We start from the raw sequence: 27,830 nt of genomic DNA, 5'->3' as shown, positions 1-27,830 counted from the left end.
GCATTTGTAAATATTGCTATTCCATATTTACAACAGTAACATTTTGAAATCCAGATTGATGACCTTTTGGAAGCGGCAAAACAGTTAAACTATCAGCTTCTATTCATTCTCTTTCCAGTACTCTATTTACACAGACTCCCTGCCATTGGCCCTTCATAGCAGATGAACACTTGCTGCTTTGTGTCAGTTTTAAATACTTTATATATTAAGATACCTAATATCTTAGATGATAAGATATACTATACCTAATACTTAATATATTAAATACCTATTCTTCCGAGTCCAACAACTCCTACAGTGCTATTTGATAGTCCATAGCCACACATCCAGAGGGGTTTCCAGGAGCTCCATTCACCGCTGCAAAGACAGGAAAAATGGACATTTAATAGTTAAAACATCCACATTAGATAAATGTTCAGAACATGCAAAAAACTTGAGTTACTCATGTTGCAATGACCAGAATCACAAGAACCCCGCTAAGGTAAAAAAAGCATACATAGTTTGCCGCTGGAGAATACAGGTTACCATTACACGATAATCTAATGTTCTAATGCCGGAGCGACAGGTTAAGGTCAGCATTACAAACTACAATAGGCAAGTAACAATTTAAGTAAAAAAAATAAATAATTTACATCAGACGAGTTTACAATGAAATGACAGATGGAAATACAAGTATAATTTGCACTTCAACATTCTGAACTTTAAGAAAATGTTTTATTGAAATTTCTAGTCAATAATTCTATAAATTTGAAACAATCACCCAAAACACTTCTTAGCTTAGACCAGGTGGCTACAAAGTTGGTCTCCTAGATGCTGGCCACAGGTTTTTCTTACAACCAGTTTACTAAATTAGAAACCAATAAATGGTCTTATATTAATTTTATAGCTTGTTGGTGTTTTCATTCTGCCAGGTCAGGGGATTCTTATAATAAGATTTCTTTCCAAAGGTTGTTGTCTGAATGATTTATACCTTGGAGCACATTAGTAATCCTCAAACCTTCACTTTTTTCCCCCCAAATATACACAGGTGTTAATGAAAAGTTAAGGCGAACTGTTGGTTCCTTTGTCATTTGCAACCCACTGCTAAAAAAAAAGGACCAATTAAACAGTGAACACTGCCATTTACAACTAAAATAAGCAATGGAAGATGAGGGAACCTTAAGCGAGACAACTAAAATGAAACATAAAAATGGTGCTCCAACAATAAAATCAACTTAAGAAATTGGGTTACGACAAAAAAACCTGCAGCCACTACAGCCTTCTAGGACCAATTTTTTCTAAACTCCTGGTTTAGAGTTTAAAAGCTTTTCATGAATAAATTAAAACACTTTGAGACTTACGTTTTGACTGCTTCCACAGCCTCTGGTAGTCGACGAGCAGTTGCAAGAAGCAAAGCTACAGTAAGCTCAGCAGTGGCATCTGTCAGCACATCTGGGGTATATCCCACACGAATCCCCCTATTCAAGAACAGGATCAGTAACACAAACATTGCTTATTATCACAGCCTATTTCTAAAGTTAACATCATTCTAATGCTCTTTGCAAGTATAAAGCTATTAAAGTCAACTAAAAATGTATGGAACCAATTCAAAAAGGTTACAACCCACTAAATACTGAAGAAAATGCAGCAGTCCATGTGGGAAAATACAGCTGCATCACTTCTTTCCATGTTATAACATTTCCTAGTACTGTGTTTTTAACCATTCCTTCTCAATTCACACATTTTTCTCTTTCCAACTGAGACTTCGGAATTGTATAATTACCTACAACAAACAAACACTTACTTCTGTACTTCATACAAGTGTCTCCCAGTACTGGCGATATCCTAAAATACCCTGCATATTCATCTGCATATAATAAAATTCAAATACTTAGTCAAATGACACTTTAGGATGAAAATGTAATGACTTGCACTGAAATATATTGCATCAGGCAACTTAAAGAGAGAATTAACTTATGTAAGCAAGAACGACTCAACATCTAACATGTGGGGGATTGTATCCAAAAGATTACTGCAAATACAACTGGACTTGAATATGCAACATTAGCACAAAACATAACTAACCAGCTATATTAACCACTAGGAACTACCAACGGCATATGCACTTAACATTTGCTAAAATCTAGTTGCAGCTGACAGAACGGGAAGGTCGGATAAAACTAGAAGGACTGCAATGCCTCAGCTGGCAATGACAACAGCAGATCCCCTCGCCATCATAGTGATCAGCTTGAAGATTTGATAACACGGTCTGCTCTGTAAAGAGTACCATGGTGGCATATATGCTATTTTATGTAGGATCATTAATAAAACACTGAATTATTGACCCAAGCCATAGGGACAATCATTGTCCAAATAAATAAATAGTAACTGCATGTTAAGTTTAGGTTAGACCTATGGAGCTACCACCTGCTATATCATTACACATTAATGGATTAACACTTGTATTTTATTTGTAGGGCACTTCAGTCCTAGAAGGCCACTGTCAGAATTCCTCCTTGTTTCAAACAACTGTTGTTATACCAATTTTGCTTATAGATCTAAATCTGTATGTTTAAGCAGAGCAATGTATGGCATGAAAGTAGAGAGATTGTCCTATTGAAGTTTAAAATTAGAGCAATTTTTTACCAGTCACAATACTACCAGAGACAATTGCCATTCATTTGTATATGAACACTGTACATTAAAGGTGAAAATCAAATCTGATAAATTAATGCAATATCAGCGGTTCTCCAATACTCACCTCTTCTTGATCTCCTCAATGGCAAGATGATCATACCCTACTGAGAAAGTACTAATCACTTTCAGGCTGTTTCCTAAAAAGTATGAAACATCAATAAAATAAGATTTGACATAAAACAAACACTTGATTGAGCCTGAATCTATTAATCTAAACCAAGTCATTCTTTATAATAATCATCCAGTTTTTTTTTTTTTATTTTAAAAGAGGCAACTAATTAGCCATTCTCCTAAAATTAGGAAGGGACACATGAACTGGTAAATCTACTTCTTGCTAGTTAGCCTGCACATTGGGTGTCTCCCATTTATCGGCTATGAGAATTGAAGTTAGACTTTTGCAATATAATTTGTATTGTTGAAAAGCACCACATCACAATTAGAACAGCCCAAAGCTTATAGAACGTTTGTGAAGGAATTCCATTATAATTCACTGTGAATAACGCTTTGGCAAAATCCTCTGATCAACACGATTTATTACCTTTCTTATGGTAGCATGAAAACTGTTTTAGCTAGCCTCTCTTTTTTTTGGCTTGGTTTTGACGTATCAGTATATTGTAATACAACACAAACAAGGCACGTTAGCAGTAATCCTAACAAACAGCAATAATTGATCAATGTTTACACAGCAAACATTTCTTTGGATTGTACAAGTTTGTTGTAAGCACATTAAAAATTTCCGGACATGAAAAACACATGCAGGCAGCATTTAAGCTTGGGTTCATATTGCTAATCACATTGCAGTTATGTTGTGTATACAGACTGAATATGTGCCATTCTATAGTCCTGTTCCATTGAGAACGGACCCACTATGCCGTCTGCCATCAGCACAAACCTCACACACGTGCCTTTTTAAAAGGTGATTCATAGGTCAGTACAACAAAGCTGTTCCAACTTTAATAAATAAACACACACACACCACACACTCGTCCATCACCTCTTTTGACTACTTTGGATCCCTTTTCTTCTCTTTGTTTCATCAGTAGGAAAACAGTTGAATCTAAAGGCTGTTCTGTTCTGTGTATTGTACTGTATTGTATTGACCCCCACTGCACGCCCAACCTACCTGGAAAGGGGTCTCTCTTTGAACTGCCTTTCCCAAGGTTTCTTGCATTTTTTCCCTACAAGGTTTTTTTTTGGGCGCTTTTCCTTGTCTTTTTAGAGAGTCAAGGCTGGGGAGCTATGAAGAGGCCGGGCCTGTTAAAGCCCATTGCGGCACTACTTGTGCGATTTTGGGCTATACAAAAAAATAAATTGTATTGTATTGTATTGTAAAGCAAGCATGTTTTTGCATAGAGGGACAATACTTCTGCGATTCTGTTTAGGATGACTGTCAAGTTTACTCGCCAACAATGCCTCTCAGAAGGGTTAGAGTGTGAAAATGCCAATAACATTAAATGAACCACTTAAAGTTACAGGTATAAGATTTCAACCTTAATTATGCAATAAACAGGTTTATAAAATATAAAAAAAAAAAAAAAAACATACCTGCAGCATCTAGGACTTCCTTGTCAATCTTGTCAGGGATAAGACACAGAACCCCATGTGCTCCAGAAATTCCTTTCAGCAGCTCTTCCCTTGGTACTGGTTCATCGGAATCCCAGTGCTGGATATCACAGCTAAAACAGATTTTTGGGATCATCATTCCGTAAAGAAAAGCTTATCCACTTGAGGTCTTAACTTCTTAGGGGACAGATATGTTTCTAGCTCCATCCTAAAGTTCTCAGTTACTTAGGAAATATTTAACTTTAATTTTTGTTTAAACAAAAGATAAAATAAATAAATTCAATAAATATTAAACACAACTAAAATTAAGACTTCTGACAATTATTTTAGGGGCTTTGGTTCTGGGCTTGCATTGTAAAACTTTCAGGAAGGAAACAACGCATGCAATATATTAAAAAGACCAGAACGAATGTTTGCTGTCCAGTTCCATAATGAATTTCTACTGGTCGCAGTAGTTGGTATGGGTGGTACAGTTGGTTCTAAAAGCAGTGTATACGAGGAACACAGTAGTCCAGTCCATATAACACGCACACAAAACAGATTCATTAATGACTTTGTATAATAACACCTAGCAACCAGTGTGACTATAAAGGCAAAAACGTAGAAGACAGAAAAACAATGATGTTAAATCAACTGTGGTAAACTACCATGCCACATAAACCAATGCAAAATTAACCTTACGTTTCAAAGTGACAGTAAAACACACAGGTAAAGAGCAGAGGTCAAATAACTAGAACAACTTCCGTATTAGAGGTATTACATTTTTGTATACTGTACTTTATGAACATCAGTCAGCGTTTTTCAAGACTGAAATTTTTTTTTTTTTAAATATAAAGGAGAATGAAAAGGGTCAAAAACGCTCCATTGAAAAAGCTCTTCGATATTAAAAATTTCCAGGCTTTGTCAGAAGTTCTTCTTTCTGCTGTGGAGTCGTGTATAAAACTCAGTAGACAATCTTTCAGATAATTTAACGTTGCAATAGCAAAAATAAAGTTTTGCCTGCAATTTCCACTCAAAAACACCCCACTACCCCCAAAAAAAACATAGAACTGAGAAGTTTTTCTTTGCATATTTTATTTTTTCCTGTCCGATTATAATATTCCACAGCTTTAAAGACAGTCGAGAGATCAACAGAAGACCGCAAGTGTACATACGGTTAAAGGCAGTGCATTAGTGTGCCACCAAATCCAAATATATCAAACAAACATTTTTCACTAAACACCTCACTTATTAGTACACTGGATCTGTAACGTGACATTGCTAGGTTCAAACCCAGCACTGGATTATGTACATAGAGCTTGTATGTTCTCCCTCCATCTTTATCCTTTTTATTACTCCCACATTCTCAAAGTTTTACATATTTGGTTAAATGGTCCAAGTGGGAGTGTGGCTATGCACACGAGTGGACTCTGCAATGGACTGGTTTCTTGTCCAGGTCATTTGTCTAACTTGTGCCCAGTACTGCCCCAGATAGGCTCTTGCGCTTCTGAACCCGATTAAGCAGTTTTGAGAATGTCTATTAGTTTGTTCGTCAATGAACATTTAAAATTTTGAGATTACCATACCCAGTTACCAAAAACAAAAGTACATTTTTAATGGTAGTTTATAAATGGCAAGATGAATTGTGGCATCACATGTTAAAGTATCCTACAAAAAGGATTAATTTTTTATGTGGAAATGTCCTTTACAGAGTTAGAAAACTTAGCCACAGGTGTATAGACAACCAATTTTCTTGTCATCCTTCGGCATGGTTTACCTGTGTGTGTCACAGATTTTACTTTACAGATACGGGTTTAGAAGCAGTCAGTCAGTCCACCACAAAGAAATGATCACAAGGGTCTTGAACAGTCACTATGGAGACATGAAATGGCAGTGGTCAGTTGGTCAAATAAGGAGCAAAACTGAATGCAAATTCACTAAACAATCTAAGTCAACTTCCTGAATTGAAGATTTAACATTGGACAACCTACCCCCTCCCTATCTTCAATTCTTGCTGCACACTTGCACAACTCCACTGAACAGCCAATCAGACTGCTGAATTCTGTAGGTACAAGTGCCAGTCAAGAGCAACTGCAACAGGAAGGCGACATTCTAAACATGCAACCGTAAAAATGAAGAGAGAAATAAGTAACTGGGAGAAGCGATTAGGAGACAGCTTCAGGGTTCATCTGTTGGTAGTTCCCCAAACCCCGATTCACCAGGATTCATCCTTGGTGCTTCAAAGCCATCTTGTCAGCTTCTTATTACAGAGGTGTAGTGGGCAGGATATTTATTGAAAATGACAGACACTTAGGACCTCACAACAGTGGAGGTGGGTCCATCCAAACAGCTTCAAGCCCTGAGGGTACAGGTCTTCAGACGATTAGAGGGTCAGAAGCACATCATGTGGAAAGGGAGACTATGGGAACAGCTTTCAGAGGATATACAAGCATGCAGCCTTTTCAAAGATAAGGAGGTATCTAGACACCAGTGGGATGAAGCCGACTGGGCACATATCTTTTCTCCATTCCAAATGAGGCAGGCAGAGAGGACCTATTACAGCCTCAACAAGCAGGCTGCCAGGAATTATGACCAATTGAAGGTTGAATTCCTATCCAGGTATGAGGTCACTGGAGATTAGACAAGACAGTTTAGAGTGGCGCTTTAACCCAAAACAATCCACACGCACTCCCAAGTGTTTGATTTAGGGGCAAGCTGGTTCATTGGGTGAAGCCAGAGACCAACAGTGCTGACAGGTGGGATAAATCATAGCATGTAATTATCTAGTGTATCCTCTCCACAAGATTCTTGCCCAGCATATCCAGTGGCAAGCCTGGAAAAGACTTAAACACTAATCAAGACCCTGGCGCAGCATTAACAGATTTTTTATTTTTTATTTTTTAATTTTATTGAAATCACACAACATTCCATACGAATAGATCAATTTTACAAAAATAGGATTGAACACAAATCAACCCCCACCCCTTTAGAAAGAGAGCATGGGCAGCAGAATAAAACTTAAAGCTAGTAAAAATAAGTAAATAGATTAATAAGTGAATATAGATAAATGGAGAAGAAAAGGGGGAGAAAATCTGCTTCCTCAGTGCTTTAAGAGCTTATTACAAAATGTTATTGATTAGATCCTGCCAGGTTTTGAAAACGTTCTGCATAGATCCTCTAAGTGAGAATTAGATTTTTTCCAATTTCAAATAGTATAAAACATCAGTTACCCACTGACTTAAAAAAAAAAAAGTTAGGATTCTTCCACTTGAGCAAAATAAGTCGCCGTGCCACTAGTGTAATAAAGGCAATGACAGTTTGATTGTCCTTCACCATTTTAACTCTTTGAGGGCTGAATATATTTTCCAAAAAACAATGGTTTCACTCAGAAATCAACATTAAACGTCTGTTGCTGCATACTGTGGCTGCCAGTTTGCCAAGAATGTGCGGCAGGCTTGCTGCCAGGCTGTCTTCGCATGGCTGGGACAGCAGCAGTGGTCACGGTTGCAGTGCATTATAATCTGTTTTCTACATCTTATTGTTAAGTGGCAGTCCTCCCTGGTGAACACGGTCAGTACCATGATTAGCTGGGGACCGATCAGCTGAAGCTGGAACCTCACATTCGTTTTCGATCACTTGTATCAAAAACTGAGTCCGACAAGTCATAGTCTAGTTCAGAGATAGTATGCAAAGCGTCATCCATGGAGTATTTTGCTTTACGCATTCGCTTTGATCTCTTGTCAGATGTCAGTGCCATTTTTGCCGTTGTGTGCGCCTTGCCACTCACGACAGCGCAGGGAATCTCGGTCTAAGCAATGAATCTAACTTTCCTTCTAGCAACAAGAGTCCAACTAAAACATAACGGTTGGTTTTGACACAGTTTACAGTTGATTACCATCATCAACTCCTCCCTTTGACAAAAGTCGACATCAGCCCTGAAAGAGATAAGCCCCTCTGTGAGCCCACCAAACACAGCCGTTAGTGGATTAGGAGGGATTGGGACACCAAGGCAGTCTGAAAGGCATTTAAAAATTTTGGTGCAGAATGATGTTAATTTGGTGCAGGCCCAAAACATGTGAGGCTGGAACTTGACTGCAGCGTTCACAGGTTGGATCTTGCCCTGGAAACATTTTGGACATGTTGAGTGAGCGATCCTTTTCCCATTGTCCTCTTGGATCTTTGAAAGGGAGGGACTGTAAAATATTTTTATATATTGGAGAAATGCTGTCCGAGTCCTCAAGACTGAGCAATACTTTTTCCAGTATAGAGGTTGGTGGGAGGTGAGGAAAATTGGGCAGGTTCTGTTTAACAAAGTTTCTGATTTGAAGATAGTGAAATGGCGCTTTTCCACTGCATAGTACGGCACGACACGGTTCAGTTCAGCTCAGTTTTGGGGGGGTTTCCACTGGGAACAGTACCTGGTACCTGGTCCTTTTTTTAGTACCACCTCAGCCGAGGTTCCAAGCACGCCGAACCGTTACCAAAACGTGACGTGTAAACTGCTGGTCACTGATTGGCCGGAGAAAATCGTCATTACTGCGTCACTGGCTATTCTTTTCTTTAAAGATACACACACGCGGAAGTTTGTGTCCCGTCTCTCCATCGCTGGACGCAGTTTGTTGCATAAGTGGATGAATGTTTCTTCAGACATTCGAAAGTTCTCCAGCCACTGAGTGTTTGTAAAACCGGGAACAATCACATCCCACCATTCTGAAGCACGGTTAAATGTCCAAACAGATGGTCTGTTGCGGCGACTTTTTTGCAAAATGTGGAAGATCTGTAATATACAGAATCAGCATTTTAATGTTACACTGGCAGTGAAGTTCATTTTATGCTTTGCAACAGTGATAAAAGTTAGCTAGTGATGTGCTTTTTTTAGATGCTTACCCTTGTGCGTCGTCGAGCTAAAGTGTTGTCGTTGTCTGCGTGTTGTTGTAAAAGTTCCACGGTGTCACGGCAGTAGAGGCGCAACTCTAACGACACATGAATAATCCTGCCCACTCTAAAGCGGTACTAAAAACTGCAGTCGAAACGCAAACCGAGCCGAACCAAGGTGAGCTGTACTGAACCGTGCTGTGCCGTACTATGCAGTGGAAAAGCGCCCAAAGAAATGTGTTGCTGGAAAGTTAAATTTGGAGTGTAACCATTCATCGAATGTGAAGATGTTGTCTATGTACAGATCTCCAAGTGATTTAATCCCAAATGTTTTCCAGACATTAAAAAAGGAGTATGTTTGCAAGGGTTGAAAAAAGACGATTCTTGTGCAGAGGTGCCACCGATAAAAGATTCTTTAACTTAAAATGCTTCCTACATCGGTTCCATATTCTGAGTGAGTGAACCACAATTGGGTTGTTAGTATATTGGCGATAACTTGCATTTATTGGGGCACAAAGCAGGGAATATAGAGACGTACTGCAGGATATTATTTCTACTGCAGACCAAGCCTGTATATGTTCATCTATTTGTGTCCATGTCCAGGTTTTTATAGCTTGTATGTTTGCTGCCCAGTAATAAAACTGAAAGTTAGATTGCCACCTTCTGCTTTTGTCCTTTGTAGGGTCGCTCTTTGGATACATGGCTGCTTTGAATTCCAAATAAATGAGGTTATGGTTGAATCTTATTTCTTAAAAAATTATTTATTGATGTATATTGGAATGTTTTGAAATAAGAAGAGAAGCTTAGGGAGGATATTCATCTTAAAGATGTTAATTCTTCCAGCTAAAGTGAGATGAAGGGTTGACCATCTATGTAAGCATTAATAGATTCTGGGAGTAACATCTCTATTGTCATTCACCATTATGTCGCACCAGGACAGTGAGGCTCAGAACAGACCCGCCTTACCTGTATCCACATGTAAACCTGTGGGCGTAAGGGCCGGTTTATACACGCATCATGGCTGTCACATGTTCCCAGCGTTCATTTGATGCATCCTCTGAAATTAACGTGACGTATACATGAGTTACAAAACCAGCAAAAAGTTGGGGGGGCACAGTGTGATCAAGTCGAAATGTGATGTCAGAGTCTCTGTTTAATATCTACATGCGACAACAAGGCACTTTGTGGATCCTACAGGATGAATGTGCCTGCTTCAATGAATGGTTCGATGCGGTGAAGCAAAATGCCGACATACAAATGCATTTGTGGTGCTTTTATATTCAAGCGTCGCATATTCCCCAACGTTCTGACACGACATTTTAAAAGTCACATATGCCGTCTTCTTTTTTTTGGGCCCTTTACAACAGTGGTCTCCAACCTTTTTAATACCAAGGGCCACTTTTATAGAAGCACATTTTCCACGGACCGGTGGACCTTTGGGTTGGGTTTTGTGGTGCGCGATGGATTTGGGGTTGGTTCGTAGGGCAGTTTTATGCACAATTTACATTACATTTCCATTATTATTAACTTATAATATCGTAATAAAAATTATACGACTTATAATGCAGAATCAGGAGCAGCACGGAGCTTGTTTTCCTGCAACCAGACGATCCCATCTGGGGATGATGGAAGACACTGACATGCTAAGTGTGTTGCTTATGTTCAGTCTACTCCGTAATCTCACTTTGGTTGCTGTCACTGCAGAAAACACTGCCTCACAAAGATAGGATGTTGGAAATGGAAGCAGACTTTTCAGTGCTTTTGTGGCAACCTCAGGATATTCCGTCTTGACTTTAATGCAAAATGTATGGAGATTTTAAGTTGTCTCAAACATACTTTTAAGGCCACCATCATTTGCTTGGCTTTGAATGCAGCCACTTTATCTGCCAACTTGAACAATGGGCATCTTCTGCCCCATGTGCTGCTGCTCCACTGCTGCCTCAGATTTTCCTCCTCAGGCTCCTCAAGCCTGGCTGGATACGGAGTCTGCAGAGTGGGTAAAGGTGGAGTGCCCAATAGTGCCTGTAGTGCAAATACAGGTAAAATTCCATTACAATGAACTGCCAGGGGCCTAAAAAATATTTTGTTGTAATGAGATTCTGGATTTGTCACTATAATGCTTCTTTAACTTGTGTCCAGGTTTTTGCAATCATTTCAATAGCTTATTTCACATTAATTTTAAACCTCTTCCTGCCTACAAGTTATGCTGACGAGAATTTTTCTCAGCATTTCCTTGCGATAATACACTTTCAGGGTGCAAATGATGCCTAAATCCAATGGCTGAAGCACTGCTGTGCAATTGGGAGAGAGGAATTCAACGCGAACATTATCTATATGTGGAAGCATGTTGTGTGCAGCACAGTTATCAATCAGGAGCCGAATCATCCTTTTCTTCATATTGTGAGGTTTCTGAACTATTCTGAGACCCCCCCCCTCCACTCCCTACCCAACGGGAAAGACACGCTGAAGTGCGTCCCGATGCGCGATTGCAGCGTCTGTGGAAGATTGTTTGTCCGTTGCCGGGGCAGGGCAAAAACAGGCTCATAGTGCTGCAGTGAAGTAACACAGAAGTGAATCCTAAAAGATTGGGGTTGCACTATAAGTCCCTGTCTTGCACCCCAAAACACGAGGCTATGTCTCAGTACTTTAGCAAAACCAGCTTTATTCAGCTTGAAACAGGAACAGCAGGATGCAGCAGTTCACATACATTTGCAACCCGACATTTGTCTTCTTTTTTTGCTCTGTCTTTCAAGAAAATTGACAGCATCGATGGCAAAATTCCAAATTCACTGGCAATGTCTTTTTGCCGCATTCGAGGGCTGCAAAATTAGGGACACACTGAAAAAGGTCTACAGTATTTTGTGAATAAAGTATGGAAATTTCAGCTTAAATCTCGAAATGTCCACTTTAATCCCTAACTTTATCTCATCACTGAAGTAGACCACTCTAATCATCATCTTAAAATCAACCCAGTTGTTAATCGCTATGTGCTTTTGGGGCTCCCTTCTGCATTGACAGCAGCGGCAAGCAGCAATCACCACAGAGAACACATTGAATTTATGACATTCTAGCTCTCTGTACATTTAGAATCCTGTCCCGTTTAGAATTTGTACTCAATATAACTTTCATGATGAAACGCATTAAAGTATGGATATCACATTTTACAGATAAATCGTTAACTTCGTTTAAATAATGAATACTTTTAATAATTACACATGTGGGGGCGGCACAGTGGCGGAGCGGCAGTGCTGTGGTCTTGCAGTAAGGAGTCCCGTCCCAGGTGTTTGCACATTTTCCTGGTGGGTTTCCATAGTATGCTCTGGTTTCCTTCCAAATACATGAAGGTTTGGGGATTTGGTGATGCTAATGTATGTGTGTGTGCTCAGAGTGCCGTGCCATGCCATGGTTATATAGACAGGACTGCACTACTTATGCACACTTTGTATTTTCTTTAGGCATGGAAAGGATTTTTTTTTTTTCTTCAAATCTATTTCGTAACTTTGCAATTATTTCAGAATGTTAGTATCCAGTATGCCATGTGGTTGTCTACAGTGTAACAATTCAAAAGGGGAGAACCATGTAGAGGCTTGTGGAACTTCCTGGTAGGCAAATATGTTGAGGGGGAGTAGCTGATCCCAGTTTCTTCTCTGTTTGCTGATAACCTTGCATAGCATTTGTTTAAGCATCTAACTACATGACTAAACTATCAGTTTGAGGGTGGTTTATGGAGGTTTTAAATGCTTGGTTTTGAATAATTTCACAACCTCCCTGATGATTTCTGAAATAAGGGGCATCCCTTGGTCCGGGAGGATTTCTTTAGAGATGCCAACACAAGCAAAGACCGCCACTAGCTCCTGTATAATATGTTTGAGTAGGCTAATCATAAGGGAATAGCCTACAGGTGTTGGTGATGAATTACTGCACAATCTGATATTTTTTTAACCAAACGACTTTCTGTGTTGAGAGTTTTCACTAGCAATATAACAGTTAAAACATTATACTGATAGAAATCCATTTAATTCCATAACTATACAGGTGCTGGTCATAAAATTAGAACATCATGACAAAGTTGATTTATTTCAGTAATTCCATTCAAAAAGTGAAACCTGAATATTAGATTCATTCATTACACAGACTGATGTATTTCAAATGTTTATTTCATTAGTTGTCGGTTATAATCATCAAAATTAAAAGAAAGTCCCAAATTCAGTATTTCGGAAAATTAGAATATTGTGAAAAGGTTTAATATTGAAGACACCTGTTGCCACACTCTAATCAGCTAATTAACTCAAAACACCTGCAAAGGCCTTTAAATGGTCTCTCAGTCTAGTTCTGTGGGCTACACAATCATGGGGAAGACTGCTGACTTGACAGTTGTCCAAAAGACCACCATTGACACCTTGCACAAGGAGGGATTCACAAAGAGTGGACTGCAGCTGGAGTCAGTGTTTCAAGAACCACCACGCACAGACATATGCAAGACATGGGTTTCAGCTGTCGCATTCCTTGTGTCAAGCCACTCTTGAACAAGAGACAGCGTCAGAAGCGTCTCGCCTGGGCTAAAGACAAAAAGGACTGGACTGCTGCTGAGTAGTCCAAAGTTATGTTCTCTGATGAAAGTAAATTTTGCATTTCCTTTGGAAATCAAGGTCCCAGAGTCTGGAGGAAGAGAGGAGTGGCACAGAATCCATGTTGCTTGAGGTCCAGTGTAAAGTTTCCACAGTCAGTGATGGTTTGGGGTGCCATGTCATCTGCTGATGTTGGTCCATTGTATTTTCTGAGGTCCAAGGTCAACGCAGCCGTCTACCAGGAAGTTTTAGAGCACTTCATACTTCCTGCTGCTGACGAACTTTATGGAGATGCAGATTTCATTTTCCAACAGGACCTGGCACCTGCACACAGTGCCAAAGCTACCAGTACCTGATTTAAGGACCATGGTATCCCTGTTCTTGATTGTCCATCAAACTAGCCTGACCTTAATACTATGGGGTATTGTGAAGAGGAAGATGCAATATGCCAGACCCAACAATTCAGAAGAGCTGAAGGCCGCTATCAGAGCAACATGGGCTCTCATAACACCTGAGCAGTGCCACAGACTGATCGACTCCATGCCACGCCACATTGCTGCAGTAATCAAGGCCAAAGGAGCCCCAACTAAATACTGAGTGCTGTACATGCTCATACTTTTCATGTTCATACCTTTCAGTTGACCAACATTTCTAAAAATCCATTTTTGCATTGGTCTTAATTGATATTCTAATTTTCCAAGATACTGAATTTGGGACTTTCATTAGTTGTCAGTTATAATCATTAAAATTATAAAAGAAATAAACATTTGAAATACATCAGTCTGTGTGTAATGAATGAATCTAACATACAAGTTTCACTTTTTGAATGGAATTACTGAAATAAATCAACTTTGTCATGATATTCTAATTTTATAACTAGCACCTGTAATGCAAATAACTAGGGACACTCTTAAATGTCTACCACTTGCGTTTCTCCTTATACTCAAAAGGGGTACAATATATGGTAAGCATTTACCAAAATATATCGAAGGTGCAATATCACATTTACTTTTCATTTTTAAAGACCACTCCATTAAAAAAAAAAAAATCGTTATGAAACTAAAAATCCAAAACATTGACTAAATATTAGTTGATTAAATTTTCCTATACCGACATGAATTTTGCATTCATTTCTTTACAAATGGGTTTGTTAAAAAAATGGGGCTAAAAACATCAGTACATAAATTGGTGCAGAGTTCAAAACTTGATGAATTATTTTTAAACAAACAAATGGATAACTACATTAATAACTTTAAAAGAGTAAATTTTAATTTTGTGTAGGGTACTAATTCATGTTTCCTAAAACTGACCCCTTCATGTTGATTGCTGTCAACTATTAATAGAGACATAATCATGTTGAGGCTCTATATGAACTTAAAAAATATCAGCATTACATAACTGTCAGTATAATAAATTGGTTTTTGAATTTCTGTAAACAAGCAGCACATCAGTAGAACTCCAAAGACCTGTTCATTAATTTTATTCATTTCGGGCCGCAAAAGTCCTTTGCTGCAGCACTGGGCACGGCGCAGAAACCCGCCTTGGACTGGGCAGTCATTTTGAGATGGCCCTCCCCTCACTCATAGCGAGCAAAGTTAAAAGATCTTTTAAAATGAGGTGCAAAAAAAAAAAAAAAGGAAAACTGCAACTGCTTTACATTCCCGAGGCATTGGATTTGAAAGCGGAGCTCTGGAATTGGAAGCCTGGGTGCCGGATGATTTGTATCACCCCTGGCCTTAGCTTTTTTTTTTTAATCATTTATGTCTTAAAAACAACATCACACCTCTAATGACAACAGCTGCAATTTGATTTAAAAAGTCGATCTACTTAAATTCCTAAGTTTGCAAAGCCCCACCGTATTTTGACTTGCTGATTACTTCCGAGTCAGACTGTTGCCCCTAACTAAGTGCTTATTTCACATTTACAGTACTCGAATGCCCAGTGAAGGGAATGAAGAGAATTGTCACCACCGCGTATGTAAAACCGAGCTGCACAAGCTACACGGCCTGCTTCCTACAGTCTTCATAAATATAATACAATACTTACATGCCAGATTGTTTTAGTAGTTTGAAGCCTTCCTGGGGGATTCTTCTCGTCACAAACACCTTCATCAGCTGTGGAGCAGCCATTCCAAACACGCGCTTCACAGTGCTTGGGAAAAGGTTGCGGGTGAGCATGCGCATTGCAAGAGTGGAGGACGCCGCCATATCTGCCAGCGAATGATTCGTTTACGCCTCCTGTTAAGGCTACTTTAAATACCCTTGCGTCACAGAAAGGAAGGGCATGTGGTGAGCCTTAATTTGACGGATAATATTTAGCCTTTCAGCATCCTTACTTTTTAATATTTAATACTGCCTTATTTCAGGCAAAGTTGCTGATTAGCATTCAATGTCTTCGAAGTGCCCCATTCAGAGTTCTGTCGGAATTACAGTTCTGTATAAAATGTGAACAGTAACGCAAATGAAAATAATCGTTATAAATATATAACTGATGATAATAACGACTGTTAAGCTGTGTATTTCTATTGGCTGTTATGGTTTTTAGAAGCTGTGGCTTGCAGAGTTATCAACAAATGTGACAATCCGCTTCTTATCGCGTTCCACTTGCGCGCCAACGCCACGCTCTGCAGTTACATGTCACGTGAGGTGTTGTGAAAGAAGTGAGCCATTAAAATGATTAGCCTTTTAGGCGAAAGGTGCACTTTGCTGAGATGCCTGTGTTTTATGATGCTAAAGAAAACTAAAGTCAAGCTTATATTTTGTTTCCCTCGAGTCTGGTGAGTCATTTAATACTGTAGCTTAATTATCTGTCGCAAACAACTTTCTAATGGTAAGAACCTTAGAGTCATGTAAGTGCAATGAACAAGTAAACGTAAACTCCGCTCATCATCGGGAATTGCACTTAAACTTTTACAGAAAAAACGTATGCATAACAAGCAATGAACGGGATTTGAATCGATGGCAACCTTCACCTTAAGTCCCACATGCCATTTAATGTTCACTTAGTTGTCAGAAAGTGCTGTGATCGCTTGAGTTATGGAAAAAAATCACGTAAGGAAGAAGTATCTCTCTATTATAAAAAAACCTTGAGACGAGACGTGATCTTTTGAAGAGAGACAGAGGCACTTTTACTTCCCGTGATACGGTCAAGTCACGTCATACAACCTTTAGAAGCAAGTCCTGTGATACACATGCAGAGCAGGTTAGAGATAATGGAAGTAAGAAAATTCGAAAGTTTCAAAAAAAAGGATAGTAAAGATCGCAATAGCGCAAAGAAATGGAAAATACTACTCGGTGAAATAACGGAACAGCGAAAACAGAATAGTGTTTGAGGATGTCTGGCGGAGAAGAGAGACAAAATACAGATCCCGCAGCAAGCCAGCAGCTGATAGAGCAAAGTGGAGGTAAAACAAAAACTGTATTTGTTTCCCATTGTATTACCGTTTAAGAAGGGTTTCGGAGGAGTGGCCGTGTCTCCTTGGGGTGCGTTCAGCCACCCTCTTCGCAACAGCGCGTAGCGCTTTTCCTAGGGGTGGGGTTGATGTCGAGCAAAGCAAACGAGGGAGAAGCCTCCAACTGTAGTTCTATTCAAGTTATTCTGGTTAAGACGATAGTAGGAAAGCCAACTCTCTTTCTCAGGAAATGAGGACATTTGGGTCGAGGACTTTTGAGGACGCCTTTCCCTATGATGCCTTAATACTGTGTTACATTTTTTTAAAAACGTTATAAACCTTTAGTAGCAGTTTATCACTATAATTATGGTATGATGGACACAGCCACTGGTAAACAAATAACTCACTAAATATTTTGAATATGTCAAGCCTCTTAAATGTAAAGACTTCATTCCTTACATTCTTATTTGGATCAGGGACGTGCGGTCAGGGGAGGCAAGTGAGGTTGTCATCATGAAAAGTTAAAAAAAAAATAATGATAACATAAAATAAACGTGTCTGCTGGGCTGTGCTATAAATTTATTTCCTGTATGATTTAAATCATTTTCATAGTCAAAATCGCTGAATTGGCGCATTTCCTATTCAAATACAGGAGAAAAACGTGAGGTGCAGCAGTGACAAGCCTCACCTCGCCTCAGACTGCGCTCTCCTTCACACACTGGGTTGATCCACGAAATTGGCGTGTGCCTGTCGCTGTCTCTCTTTATGTCTCCAATATAATGTTTGCAGACACGTTTATTATACACCCTGACTTTCCACTGTCTGGCTAATATCATCAATGAACGTGTGTGACATATTTAGTCTTGCTGATCCGACATAAAACCTCAGTGAAAAGGCACAAGGTGAGACAGACAGTACCGTGCCGCGCTGAAGGGGGCGCTTGTGAGCCCAACAGGCGCTTGTTGCTGCTGTTCTTCTATGCAGAGGCTCTGGGTGCCAATAAGTTAGCAATATCAGAAAGTCAAGTGACCTGTAGTGGTCTGTTTATTTTTATTTTTTGACTGCCAAAATGGAAGATTACGATTTTTAAAACTAAAGGAAAATAAGGAGGACTTTTACAAGGAAGTGACAAGAGATTTTCGTGGAGAAGGATAGGCACATGGACTTCATTTACAAATAAAGGTAAGACCATAAACAGTTTTCAATTTTATAAAAAGTGGGATCAGACTAAGAAAAAAAAATCCAATATTTAAAAACAAAATTTTGACCTTAAATATTCTTTTGTTTTTCTTGTTATTCTTTTGTTGAACAGTCTGTATTAAAATTGATTAAAGCATCAGAATTAAAAGCTTTTAAAAAACAACAAAATATTTCAATTAAGGTCAAAATTGAAATATGTTTTTTTGTATACAACTCAATATTTTCATTTGTATTAAATGAGTATGAATTGTGGAATTGCAACGGGAAATTTAGAACACATGGAGGGGTGCAGAGCAAATGTGTTCTCTCCGCTCTCTCTCTCTCGCTGTTATAAATGTCACGTTTTTTCTTAGCCAAATATGTACCTTACCTATGAGTGTGTAAAGAATGCTGATGAGATATGAAACATAACCAGTAGCCAATGTGCAGGCTGCCTGTTGAATAGTGAATAAGCTACTCTTTTGGGTTCGTGTATTTGTAAATCTGACTCTGAAGGAGCCTCACCAGCCATGTACCTCACACCACGTCACTGATTTGGATAGCGTAACAGTATAGTAAACCTGTAAAAAAATGATACACATGTAACTTCACTTCTAGTAAAATAAAAATAATTTTACTCATTTCAATTCAGTTTATTTGCATTTATCTACATTATTTTATATTTTTCCACTGAAGCTATTTTTCTCAGTAAATACGAATAGAAATGTTTACATAGCATGCTACTGAAACTGAATCTTGGGAGCATTAGCCCCTCAATTGAATCTGTTCTACCCTTTCACAAACAAGGATATTTGTTGTTCAATTAGTCTGTGAATGTGAACTTTCTTTTCGGCATAATGGGTATTCGTGAATTTATGAAAATAAAAGAATTATTAAAATATTATTAAATTATTTGAAGAAATTACTTGATCAACTGCAGAATAAATGTGATTTTTTTTTTATTAACTAAAACTTTAATAGTTAACTTATTCATTTAAAATTATAAATCCATTTTGGAACAACTGGTGGAAATAGCAATATTTTTCATTAAAATATTACAAAGCAGTACTTACTCGCACTTAAATATGATGGCTTGTACCTGGATATATGAAATGTATTGTTTGACCAAGCTGCTAAAAGAAGAATCGAAAATAAGATCTCATATAGAAAACGTAAAAATTGTAATTTCAATTTTGAATAAATTCACTTAGTTATGATGAATTAGGATTACAAATAATTAAGGAAAGGTACAACATTTATACTGAACTGTCTACACGCCAAGAAGATAAAGATGAAGTGAAAAAGCCAAGTTGGTTAAACATTGACTATTCTCGTCAATATCTGCATTGTTTACTACCAGAATGGAAGTGAAGATTCTGGGGGAAAAAAAGAGTGCACACTACTTCTGCAAATGCTGATTGGTGTACGACTTTCAATTCTTACCAATGATAAGAAAATGGAGATTTTCAAGTTTTAAGAGACAAAATTCTGGTCATTTTCAAAATTTTATAAATTCCTCCCGGACAGTCCATGGCGCGTTTAAAAATGAGAACGTGTCCAGGAAAATGAGGTCAGTTGGCAGCCCTAGATGATAGTACAAATGTAAGGGTCCATTCTCACTTCAGGTTTCAGCGTTTGCTTGGTATTTTTCAAGCTTTTTAATGCCGTTTTGCAGAAACATTTTAAAGGAGCGCAGGAAAATTCTGATTTCATGTGTGGGGAAAAAACTATGATGTACAGTATATTGTAAGGTTTCTAAACTCTTTTGGGGCTCCCCTGAATTGGACAACGCACCGAAGAGCGTCCCGAAGCACGTTCACCATGTCTGTGCAAGACAGTAGTCTCCCAGTACTGTAGCATCTCGCTGTGAAAAGAAATCCGAGCCAATCACAGTTGTGCTGTAAGCGCCTGCCGCTGATGAGTGATGTAAGAAAAATTATAAATGCAAGGAACAGGATTACTTGGTCACGACCCTGCCTGACTGCTGCGTCGTCTGTGTATAGGAGAATGGTAGATCCCGCTACAATAAATAACTGTGCTATTCCTGTTTCAAGCAAATAAAGTTGGTTTTGCTAAAGTACTGAGACTCAGCCTTGTGTTTTGGGGTGCAAAACAGGGACTCGCACATCGTAATATATTGAAATCTTTTTGGTTATGTTAAATATAATGATTAAAGAAATTTCTTGTTTATTTATCTGTGCTTCTATATACCATATAATGAAAGGTTCAGGTCAAGCAAAGTTTTGTAATGGATAAGATGTTGAATGATGTAATATAAAAGAGAAAACAGGAGATTACGTCAGATGAGAGAAGTCAGTCAGTCAGATGAGATCAGATCAGTTCAGATCAGATGAGAATGGGTGATTCAGTGATGGATTGAGACCAACAGCCAGGAAGTTGCAGGGGGTTCTTTTTTCTTATACAATGCTTGTTCATGTCATAGTGAATAAAGGAAGACAACACCTGATTTTAGTCTGCGTCCCATCTGAATTTGTGCAAAGACACAACATGATTGACATAATGCCCAATAACCATTTTGTAAGTTGAGAGGTGTTCTACCATTGTGACATTATTTTGTCTCCAAAATGTCTTCTGTGACTTAAATGCTTTTAATCCTAACCATCACAGTACGCAAAGAATCATCTTGAATATATTGGGTTCACTTTGTTCTTAAGCAAAGCAATTCTAGAGGTAGTCAGTGCTGGATTCTTTATGAAAAATCTAGGCATGCTGAAAAATTCCAAGAGTACACACAGATGCCAGTAAGCACGTAAGCAGAGGGTTTTATGATAGTATTTTTATATTTACTGAAGATTTTTTTCTACCAATCCAAAAAAAAAGGATTATTTTGAAAATATAATGACTGCTATTGTCAGCGCAACCTTGTGTACATGTTATGAACTCCAGAGTCCCAAAGCAGGAAAGTCCCAAACAATTTATGTAAAACCTTGGCTAGAAACAAAAACAGCAACACAGTCTTTATAAAATAAAAAAAGATTTATTTTCATGAAAATGCTTTATGGCAAAAATAGGCTCCAAAGATTACAAAAGGAAAAGAAGGTAGTGCCATCAAAATCGAACAAAGTCCCAAACCAAGCAATCACAAACATAAAGGAACAACTCAAGAGAATCCACCACACTATGAGTGTATTCATAACAACATAAAAGCACAGTTGTCATGTTCCTAAAACATTTATATCTTAAGGATAGCTTAAAAATAGCGAATTGCACAAAAAAATAGCCCAATGCCTAAAGCTGACAAAATGACCCACTGAAAAGCAGGGGTGAGCAGTTTCAGAACGACTAGCTCCCCTCTATAACATTTCAGAGTGATATATACCCATTCTGTCACACAATTTCGTTTTTGGGGTTCCCCCTCAAAGTTTACAACAATAAAGAACATAAACAAGTGTAGTGTGAATAGCAGGGGAAGAGTTGCCAAGTGGATGAAAAACATGGTAAAAATTAATTGTAGCAGGGTTGACAAATTGCCCAAAATTCCATGTTGTTTTTTAAAAAAGTAGCCCAAAAACTGGAAACCCATGAAAGCCCATTTTTTCAGCAGATGACAATCAAATAAAGCCTAATTGAGCGAGAAAACCACAAAACTGACTGGAGGGGGCTGTGGATTGTCTCCACCTTTATAAGGCTGATGGTGATGGATGGGTAGCCCTGCCTCTTGGGCAACCACCATCAAAATACATGGAACATAAAGGAAGATATAAAGGTTTGATGTTGGGCTTCCCAGAAGGTTTTTTTTGAAGAGTTTGCTACCTTAATTGCATCATAATAATGACAAATAACGACAAGTGGAGTGTATACCTGGGCCATTGATACTGATTGCTGAAAGGCTGCAGCTAGGCTGTCGGATCTACTTGACAGTGAGTGAGTAACCACTTTTAATAATCATGCCGCCTAGAAGGGTGGAATAAAATAATGATGATGACAAAAATCTTCAAAACCAAGACAGAAAAAACAAAGTATTGCTCTGACCCCCAAAGGTCATGTGAAGAAATAATTTCTTCTCAGGGATTAGCAAAGTATATCAAATCAAATCAAATCAAATCAAAATTAAAATCACCAAGACCCATATACTGTATCAAAGCTTGCCTCATTATAATAAAAATGTAGAAAATCCCATTTTATAATTACAGGACTGACACCAAAACATAAAAACTTAATTAACGTAGAGGTCCGATTTAAAACAGAAGATTTTGTTGGGACAAAACCCTGTAGGCACAGTGGAACCCTGGAACTGAACTTGAGGACCACTGCTTCAACTGATCTCATTGTTTAATTACCTAATCCTTCTTTTCTAATCCTGCACTTAGAAAAAGCACAGTAATTTGAGATTTACATTTAAAGTAAGTGTATAAATATTTGTTTTATTCCCATAGTTTTAAAAGCTTAACTGTGTTATGTCATTTTTTTCTGTAGTGTAATGGTAGTTGACAGAAGGTTCTTACTACTTCTGTTGGACTGGAGCTGGGCTAAAGCTGGTTAGAATTAAATTTTAGCCCACTTAGTATGGATATTTTCATTAGCTGGTCCAAACTATTCTTTGTGCTTGTTGTTAGATGAAATACGAATCTAGTAGACTGATCAATTTTTCAATGACACTAATCAGTTAATTTAATGAAGAGAAAATAGACATGGTTTTCATCAGTACAAGTGGAATTTCCATCCATCCATTATCCAACCCGCTATATCCTAACTACAGGGTCACGGGGGTCTACTGGAGCCAACACAGGGCGCAAGGCAGGAAACCAGCCCACCACAGAAAGTGGGATTTGCAAAATGAAATTTTAAGGTATGGCATATTTTAGGCAAGGAGTACTTAGATTTTGTCATCAAACCAGCAAATTGTGCAGAAAGGAGAGAAGTTTGTGCCTGTGACGGAGAAAGTGCTTAATTTCTGTAACTCTAAGACTATTAATTGAATCACAGAGGCATGTGTGGTTTTTATAACAATTCTGCCTCTGGAATGACTGGGATGAAAGTTTCAATATACTAGCAGAAAAGCCCAATCTTTTATTTTATTACTTGCATAATTCAGTAGATTACTTAATATAAAATAAGTAAACTCTAATGAGTCCACATTGTCCCTGAGCTGGCTGTCTAAAGGCTTCATAATGTATTATTCCATATTCTACTGTTTTTAGATTCTGAAAAAACGTCATAATCCTGTGTTATGTTTTGCAATTAAGTGTAAGAAGTGATTGGACAATATTTGTTCTTGTCTTGGTCTGTCAAAATAAGTTTTAGCTCCACTTCCACCAACCCAAGTATTTTAACTTTTTTCTATGAAGTTTGCTGACTTTATTGTATTATGTAATAAAAACTAACAATGAGGGGTATAGAAAGCAGGGGAAATTGCATTGAATGCAGAAAGGCTGCAGTTACTTCAGTGTCACACACAGTAGTGAGACCATTAGCAAATAATGGCTTACATAACCAGAACATCTGGAAAAGTGGAAGATAAAAGTCTCTTTTATGAAGGTACACTGATGTAGTCCTATTGTCATCACCAGTTTAAACCAATTGTCCTGGAAATATTAGCATGTTTAGTTTATATTTGTTTATACATATCATGTTTTTAGTAAAATAATTTACATACATATTATCTAATTAAGTTACTGTATACTGAACACAGTTGTATGTAGAACACTATATATTGTATTTGTTATATAAAGTAATTTTATTAATCCATTTTATGAACATCATTTTTCGATTAATTTGATGTATGGATTCAAGACCCAAGAATATCCTTTCAGCCATGGAAACAAGGTGGTAACAAGTCCTGGATGGGATAAAATTCAATCAATTCTATGTTGCCTTGAAAGGTACCACATTTATGAATAGAAGTAATAAATCATAAAATAATTTGTGCATTTAGTAATGTGCATTGTTCTAACACTTGGCTGATGAACTCTTGTTCTGAGTCTTATCCGAGAGGTATCTGATACATTTTTTAAGACCATTAAATAAACCCATTAAAACAAACCTCTGGATATAAAATGCATTGATTCTGATTTTCAAAATAATTCAAGAAAGCTGAAAGTTTAAAAATTCTTCTGAAGAAAACCATCTTAAAGTAACTGCACTGCCTTCAGTGTCGGAGAAATAGCCACAAGTTTGACCAGTACCCTCTTTATCAGGTAAACTGTCAATAAAAACTCACAGCATAGTTTTTTTAAAGTATATTTAATAAAACAGTTTATTGTGCTTAATTTAGAATATATTTTAAAATTGCTTCAACAACATAAGTATAAAAATAAGTCAGTGACATTTAATTAGCAACAGTACAACATTTAATGCCATTTTGTGAATTTCTCAGCAAGATGTTAACCAGCTCTTCCTTTTCTCAATATTTTGACATAATTTGCTGTTCAGTAAACTAGATAAGGTGGTCAGTAGGCTTCCTTTAACATACAGTGTATCATCAATACAGTAATGTCTACCTTTTTCCACTTTTATATGGTTACCTTATTTCTCATTAACATCACAGGAACCAGGGAAGAAACATTCTGCCTGTCTTCTTCCTCATTATTATCTTTTAATTATCTAGTAATATGCTAATTATCAAGCACAGCTGTCATATAGGCTTGAGTCTGGGTGTGTGCTCCATCCCGACAAATAAGAGTCTGCAGAAAACAGAGCAGAAGATTAGCATACTGTATGTCTATGTGTGTGAAAGGTTATTTGATGGCCATTTTTGAGGCTTTTATTTTACAGGGAGGTTTACATAAGTAACCATCTTACAGTGCATGTTCTAGATATATGCCTTGAACAAAGGTGGGGTGGCAGCAGCTTGAGTGATGTGTTGAGGTTATTATTTGATTGAAATATATCCTGATTCTAGCCATGTTGCAGAGAGGTGCCATTTTTACTGTGTTTTCTACTGTATTAATACAATATAAAAAGATTTAGGGAGTCGTTTTTTTCATGATAAAAGAGAAAACCCAATAAAGCTTTAAAACTCGTGTTGTACATTTTTGTCATTATTACATTGTGTAAAATGTATGTTACTTTAATAATAATACTACTCAGCAATTAAGTGTACATCTTAAATGATTAAATTGATTTTGTCATGGTTATTCCACAAATGTCATTTCACATTGAATGAACAGCAAAAAATGGCAGTTCAATTGAGAGTTACAGTTAGAATTTTTATAGATATTTCTGGGAATTAAATATAACAAAACTATTGCACAAAAGTTATCCACTTTGTATCTTTTTCTGATTTTTAGATCAATTGCCTATGAAATAAATTTTGAAACAAACAGAGTTGCATACGTTTTGGTTAAATAAACACTTGCCTCAAAATTGGAGCAAGTCAAAGGATGGGGAAATAATTGTTTTGATTCTAGAAAAACTGGAATTTGGACTTTAAAGAACCCTTTTTTGTGTGTGTGTGTGTGTGTCTGTGTGTGCATATAATATATAAACACACACACATTTTGTATTGCATTACAGTTCTCTTTGTATTAATGCAATGATTTGTGCCTACATTGCACTTTATTTGTAATTACTGTACTATAGCATGCTGGGCTGAATAGTGCAATGTATGTAATAAGAGTGAATTGAGCCTCTTACAAAATAAGACAAATGCTATACATTCTGAAATGCTACTTATTTTTAAAAAAAAAGTACTCATAGGTTTTGGGGGCGCAAAACGTATACTGTTTTACTGTACTATTGTTGAAAACTCCTTTACACTTCTGTTCTCAAGTGGATCCTCTCTTTCCACTACATTATATTTAAGTTGGAACAGTATTTCAGATTGTACATTTGCAGAAGTCTCTTCCAGACATCACTGTTATTCATAGGGCTTCTAAGATTAAGGAACATCATTTCCAGCTTTATAGTATCACAGAAAAACTGCTGCTCGGCTGACTTCTTTAGGAAATCATAATTTCAGCTCCTTAGGCATGGCTTCATCTTTCAGGGCTGCAAGCAGGTTGTTAGCTGCTAAGGCAGACATGGCATTTCGAGTTGAATAGGTGGCACTGGCAATATGGGGAAGTATAGCTGGAGAGAAAGAAAGTAACAATGCAAAAAAAATAAATAAAAGCTTAAGATTTACTGAATCCATCCAAAGAAAATATAAACCTGTGACATTAATTACCTTGTGACTTAAAGTTTGTTTCTGAGGTAAGAGCCTTAACAATAGGCTGGCATGTAATGAAATGCCCAAACAAAAAAATGAAAAGTTTAGTGCATGTTATTCTGGATGGGCAGATCATGTGTAATCAACTAAACTGTTACACGGGGACCTGGACAGCATATTAGGCTTGGGCAAATTTGTGACAGATGAAATTTAATGTAAGGAATTACACATTGAAAATAAAAATGTTAGATTTAAGTACAAAGTGAGAGGTCTGGAACTTGAAAGCACCCCTTTCAAATTTGAAGTGTCATGGTGGACTAATCACTATCTACATCACAAGAAAGCTAATTTTAGGTTTTGTATCACGATGTGTAAGTACATGTCAAGGGAGGTTATGCTTAAGATATATCACACACTAGTGAGGTGCACTGTGTTCAGTTTTTTGTCTCCATATTACAAAAATGACAGCACTGCTAGAAAAAGTCCAGAGAAGAACAAATAGGATTAAGAGGTATGAACTGTGATGAGAGAATGAGGGAGTTGAACCTTTCTAGTTTAAGAAAACGGAGAATAAGAGGGGACATGATTAAAGGTTTTAAAATTATAAAAGAGATTAATTAGTACAGTGTATCCCAGCCGTTACTCTAAAATAAATTCTGCAAATAGAACATGGAGACATGGTTCAGAAGTTTGTTAAGGATAGATTTCACACAAATGTTAGTTTTTCTTCACACACAGAACCATATGCACTGGGAATAAATTACCAAGTACTATGGTGGAGAGTAGGACTTACGAAATATAAACTGTTTTATTAAGAGATTTGATTTATTTTAATAAGTTTGTGATATGTAAGTCACTTTGGATAGAAGCTTCAATTAAATAACTAAAAACAGCCATTGCTGTATAATTTGGTGATAACCTGGTTGTGGGAATTATTTGCTTCATGGAGATCTACATGTAATCAACATGAGTTTACTGTACTTCTTAGGTAATATCTTTACTGTATTGCTTTGTAAAATCAAATTTTGTTTAGTACTGCATACATGCTATACACTTACCGGCCACTTTATTAAATATACCTTGCCAGTACTGGGTTGGAACCACTTTTGCCTTCAGAACTGCTGTAATTCCTCATGACATAGATGCAACAAGGTACTGGAAACATTCCTCAGGGATTTTGGTCCATATTGACATGATAGCATTGCACGGTTGCTCCAGATTTGTTGGCTACACATCCATGATGCATTCACATTCCAGCACATCCCAAAGGTGCTCTATTGGATTGACAACTGGTGGCTGTGGAGGGCATTTGAGTACAGTGAACTCATTGTCATGTTCAAGAAACCAGTTTGAGATGATTTGAGCTCTGTGACATGGCACGTTATCCTGCTGGAAGTAACCATCAGAAGATGGGTACACTGTGGTCATAAAGGGATGGACATGGTCAGCAACAGTACTCGGGTAGGCTGTGGCATTTAAAAGATGCACA

The 27,830-nt window shown here is 37.6% G+C and overlaps 2 protein-coding genes and 1 long non-coding RNA gene across 4 annotated transcripts in view; 1 reads left to right on the top strand and 2 right to left on the bottom strand.

Annotated features, from left to right (window-relative positions):
* Positions 1-15,935, bottom strand: part of LOC120532369 (glyoxylate reductase/hydroxypyruvate reductase-like) — a 41,207-nt gene extending 25,272 nt beyond the window's left edge. The window contains exons 1-5 of one of the 2 annotated variants that reach the window (XM_039758298.1): positions 15,708-15,935; positions 4,222-4,352; positions 2,741-2,813; positions 1,341-1,457; positions 269-357 (exon numbers count right to left, since the gene is read on the bottom strand). In XM_039758298.1, the coding sequence (XP_039614232.1) occupies positions 269-357; positions 1,341-1,457; positions 2,741-2,813; positions 4,222-4,352; positions 15,708-15,868 (571 nt within the window). In that variant the 5' untranslated portion in view covers positions 15,869-15,935. The remainder of the gene's footprint in view (positions 1-268; positions 358-1,340; positions 1,458-2,740; positions 2,814-4,221; positions 4,353-15,707) is intronic. The other variant, XM_039758297.1, reaches the window with a different exon arrangement.
* A 131-nt stretch (positions 15,936-16,066) lies between these two features.
* LOC120532370 overlaps positions 16,067-27,830 on the top strand; it is a 52,517-nt gene continuing 40,753 nt past the window's right edge. Inside the window, exon 1 of the long non-coding RNA XR_005634279.1 lies at positions 16,067-16,437. This is a non-coding gene — a long non-coding RNA (uncharacterized LOC120532370). The remainder of the gene's footprint in view (positions 16,438-27,830) is intronic.
* The window catches only part of LOC120532368 (glyoxylate reductase/hydroxypyruvate reductase-like), a 42,401-nt gene continuing 39,003 nt past the window's right edge, over positions 24,433-27,830 (bottom strand). Inside the window, exon 9 of the mRNA XM_039758296.1 lies at positions 24,433-26,262. Coding sequence (XP_039614230.1) covers positions 26,141-26,262 — 122 coding nt within the window. The 3' untranslated portion in view covers positions 24,433-26,140. The remainder of the gene's footprint in view (positions 26,263-27,830) is intronic.

This window comes from Polypterus senegalus, chromosome 7 (assembly GCF_016835505.1).
Source record: "Polypterus senegalus isolate Bchr_013 chromosome 7, ASM1683550v1, whole genome shotgun sequence".
NCBI classification, from domain to species: Eukaryota; Metazoa; Chordata; class Cladistia; order Polypteriformes; family Polypteridae; genus Polypterus; species Polypterus senegalus.
This window is presented reverse-complemented; position numbering and strand designations above follow the sequence as displayed.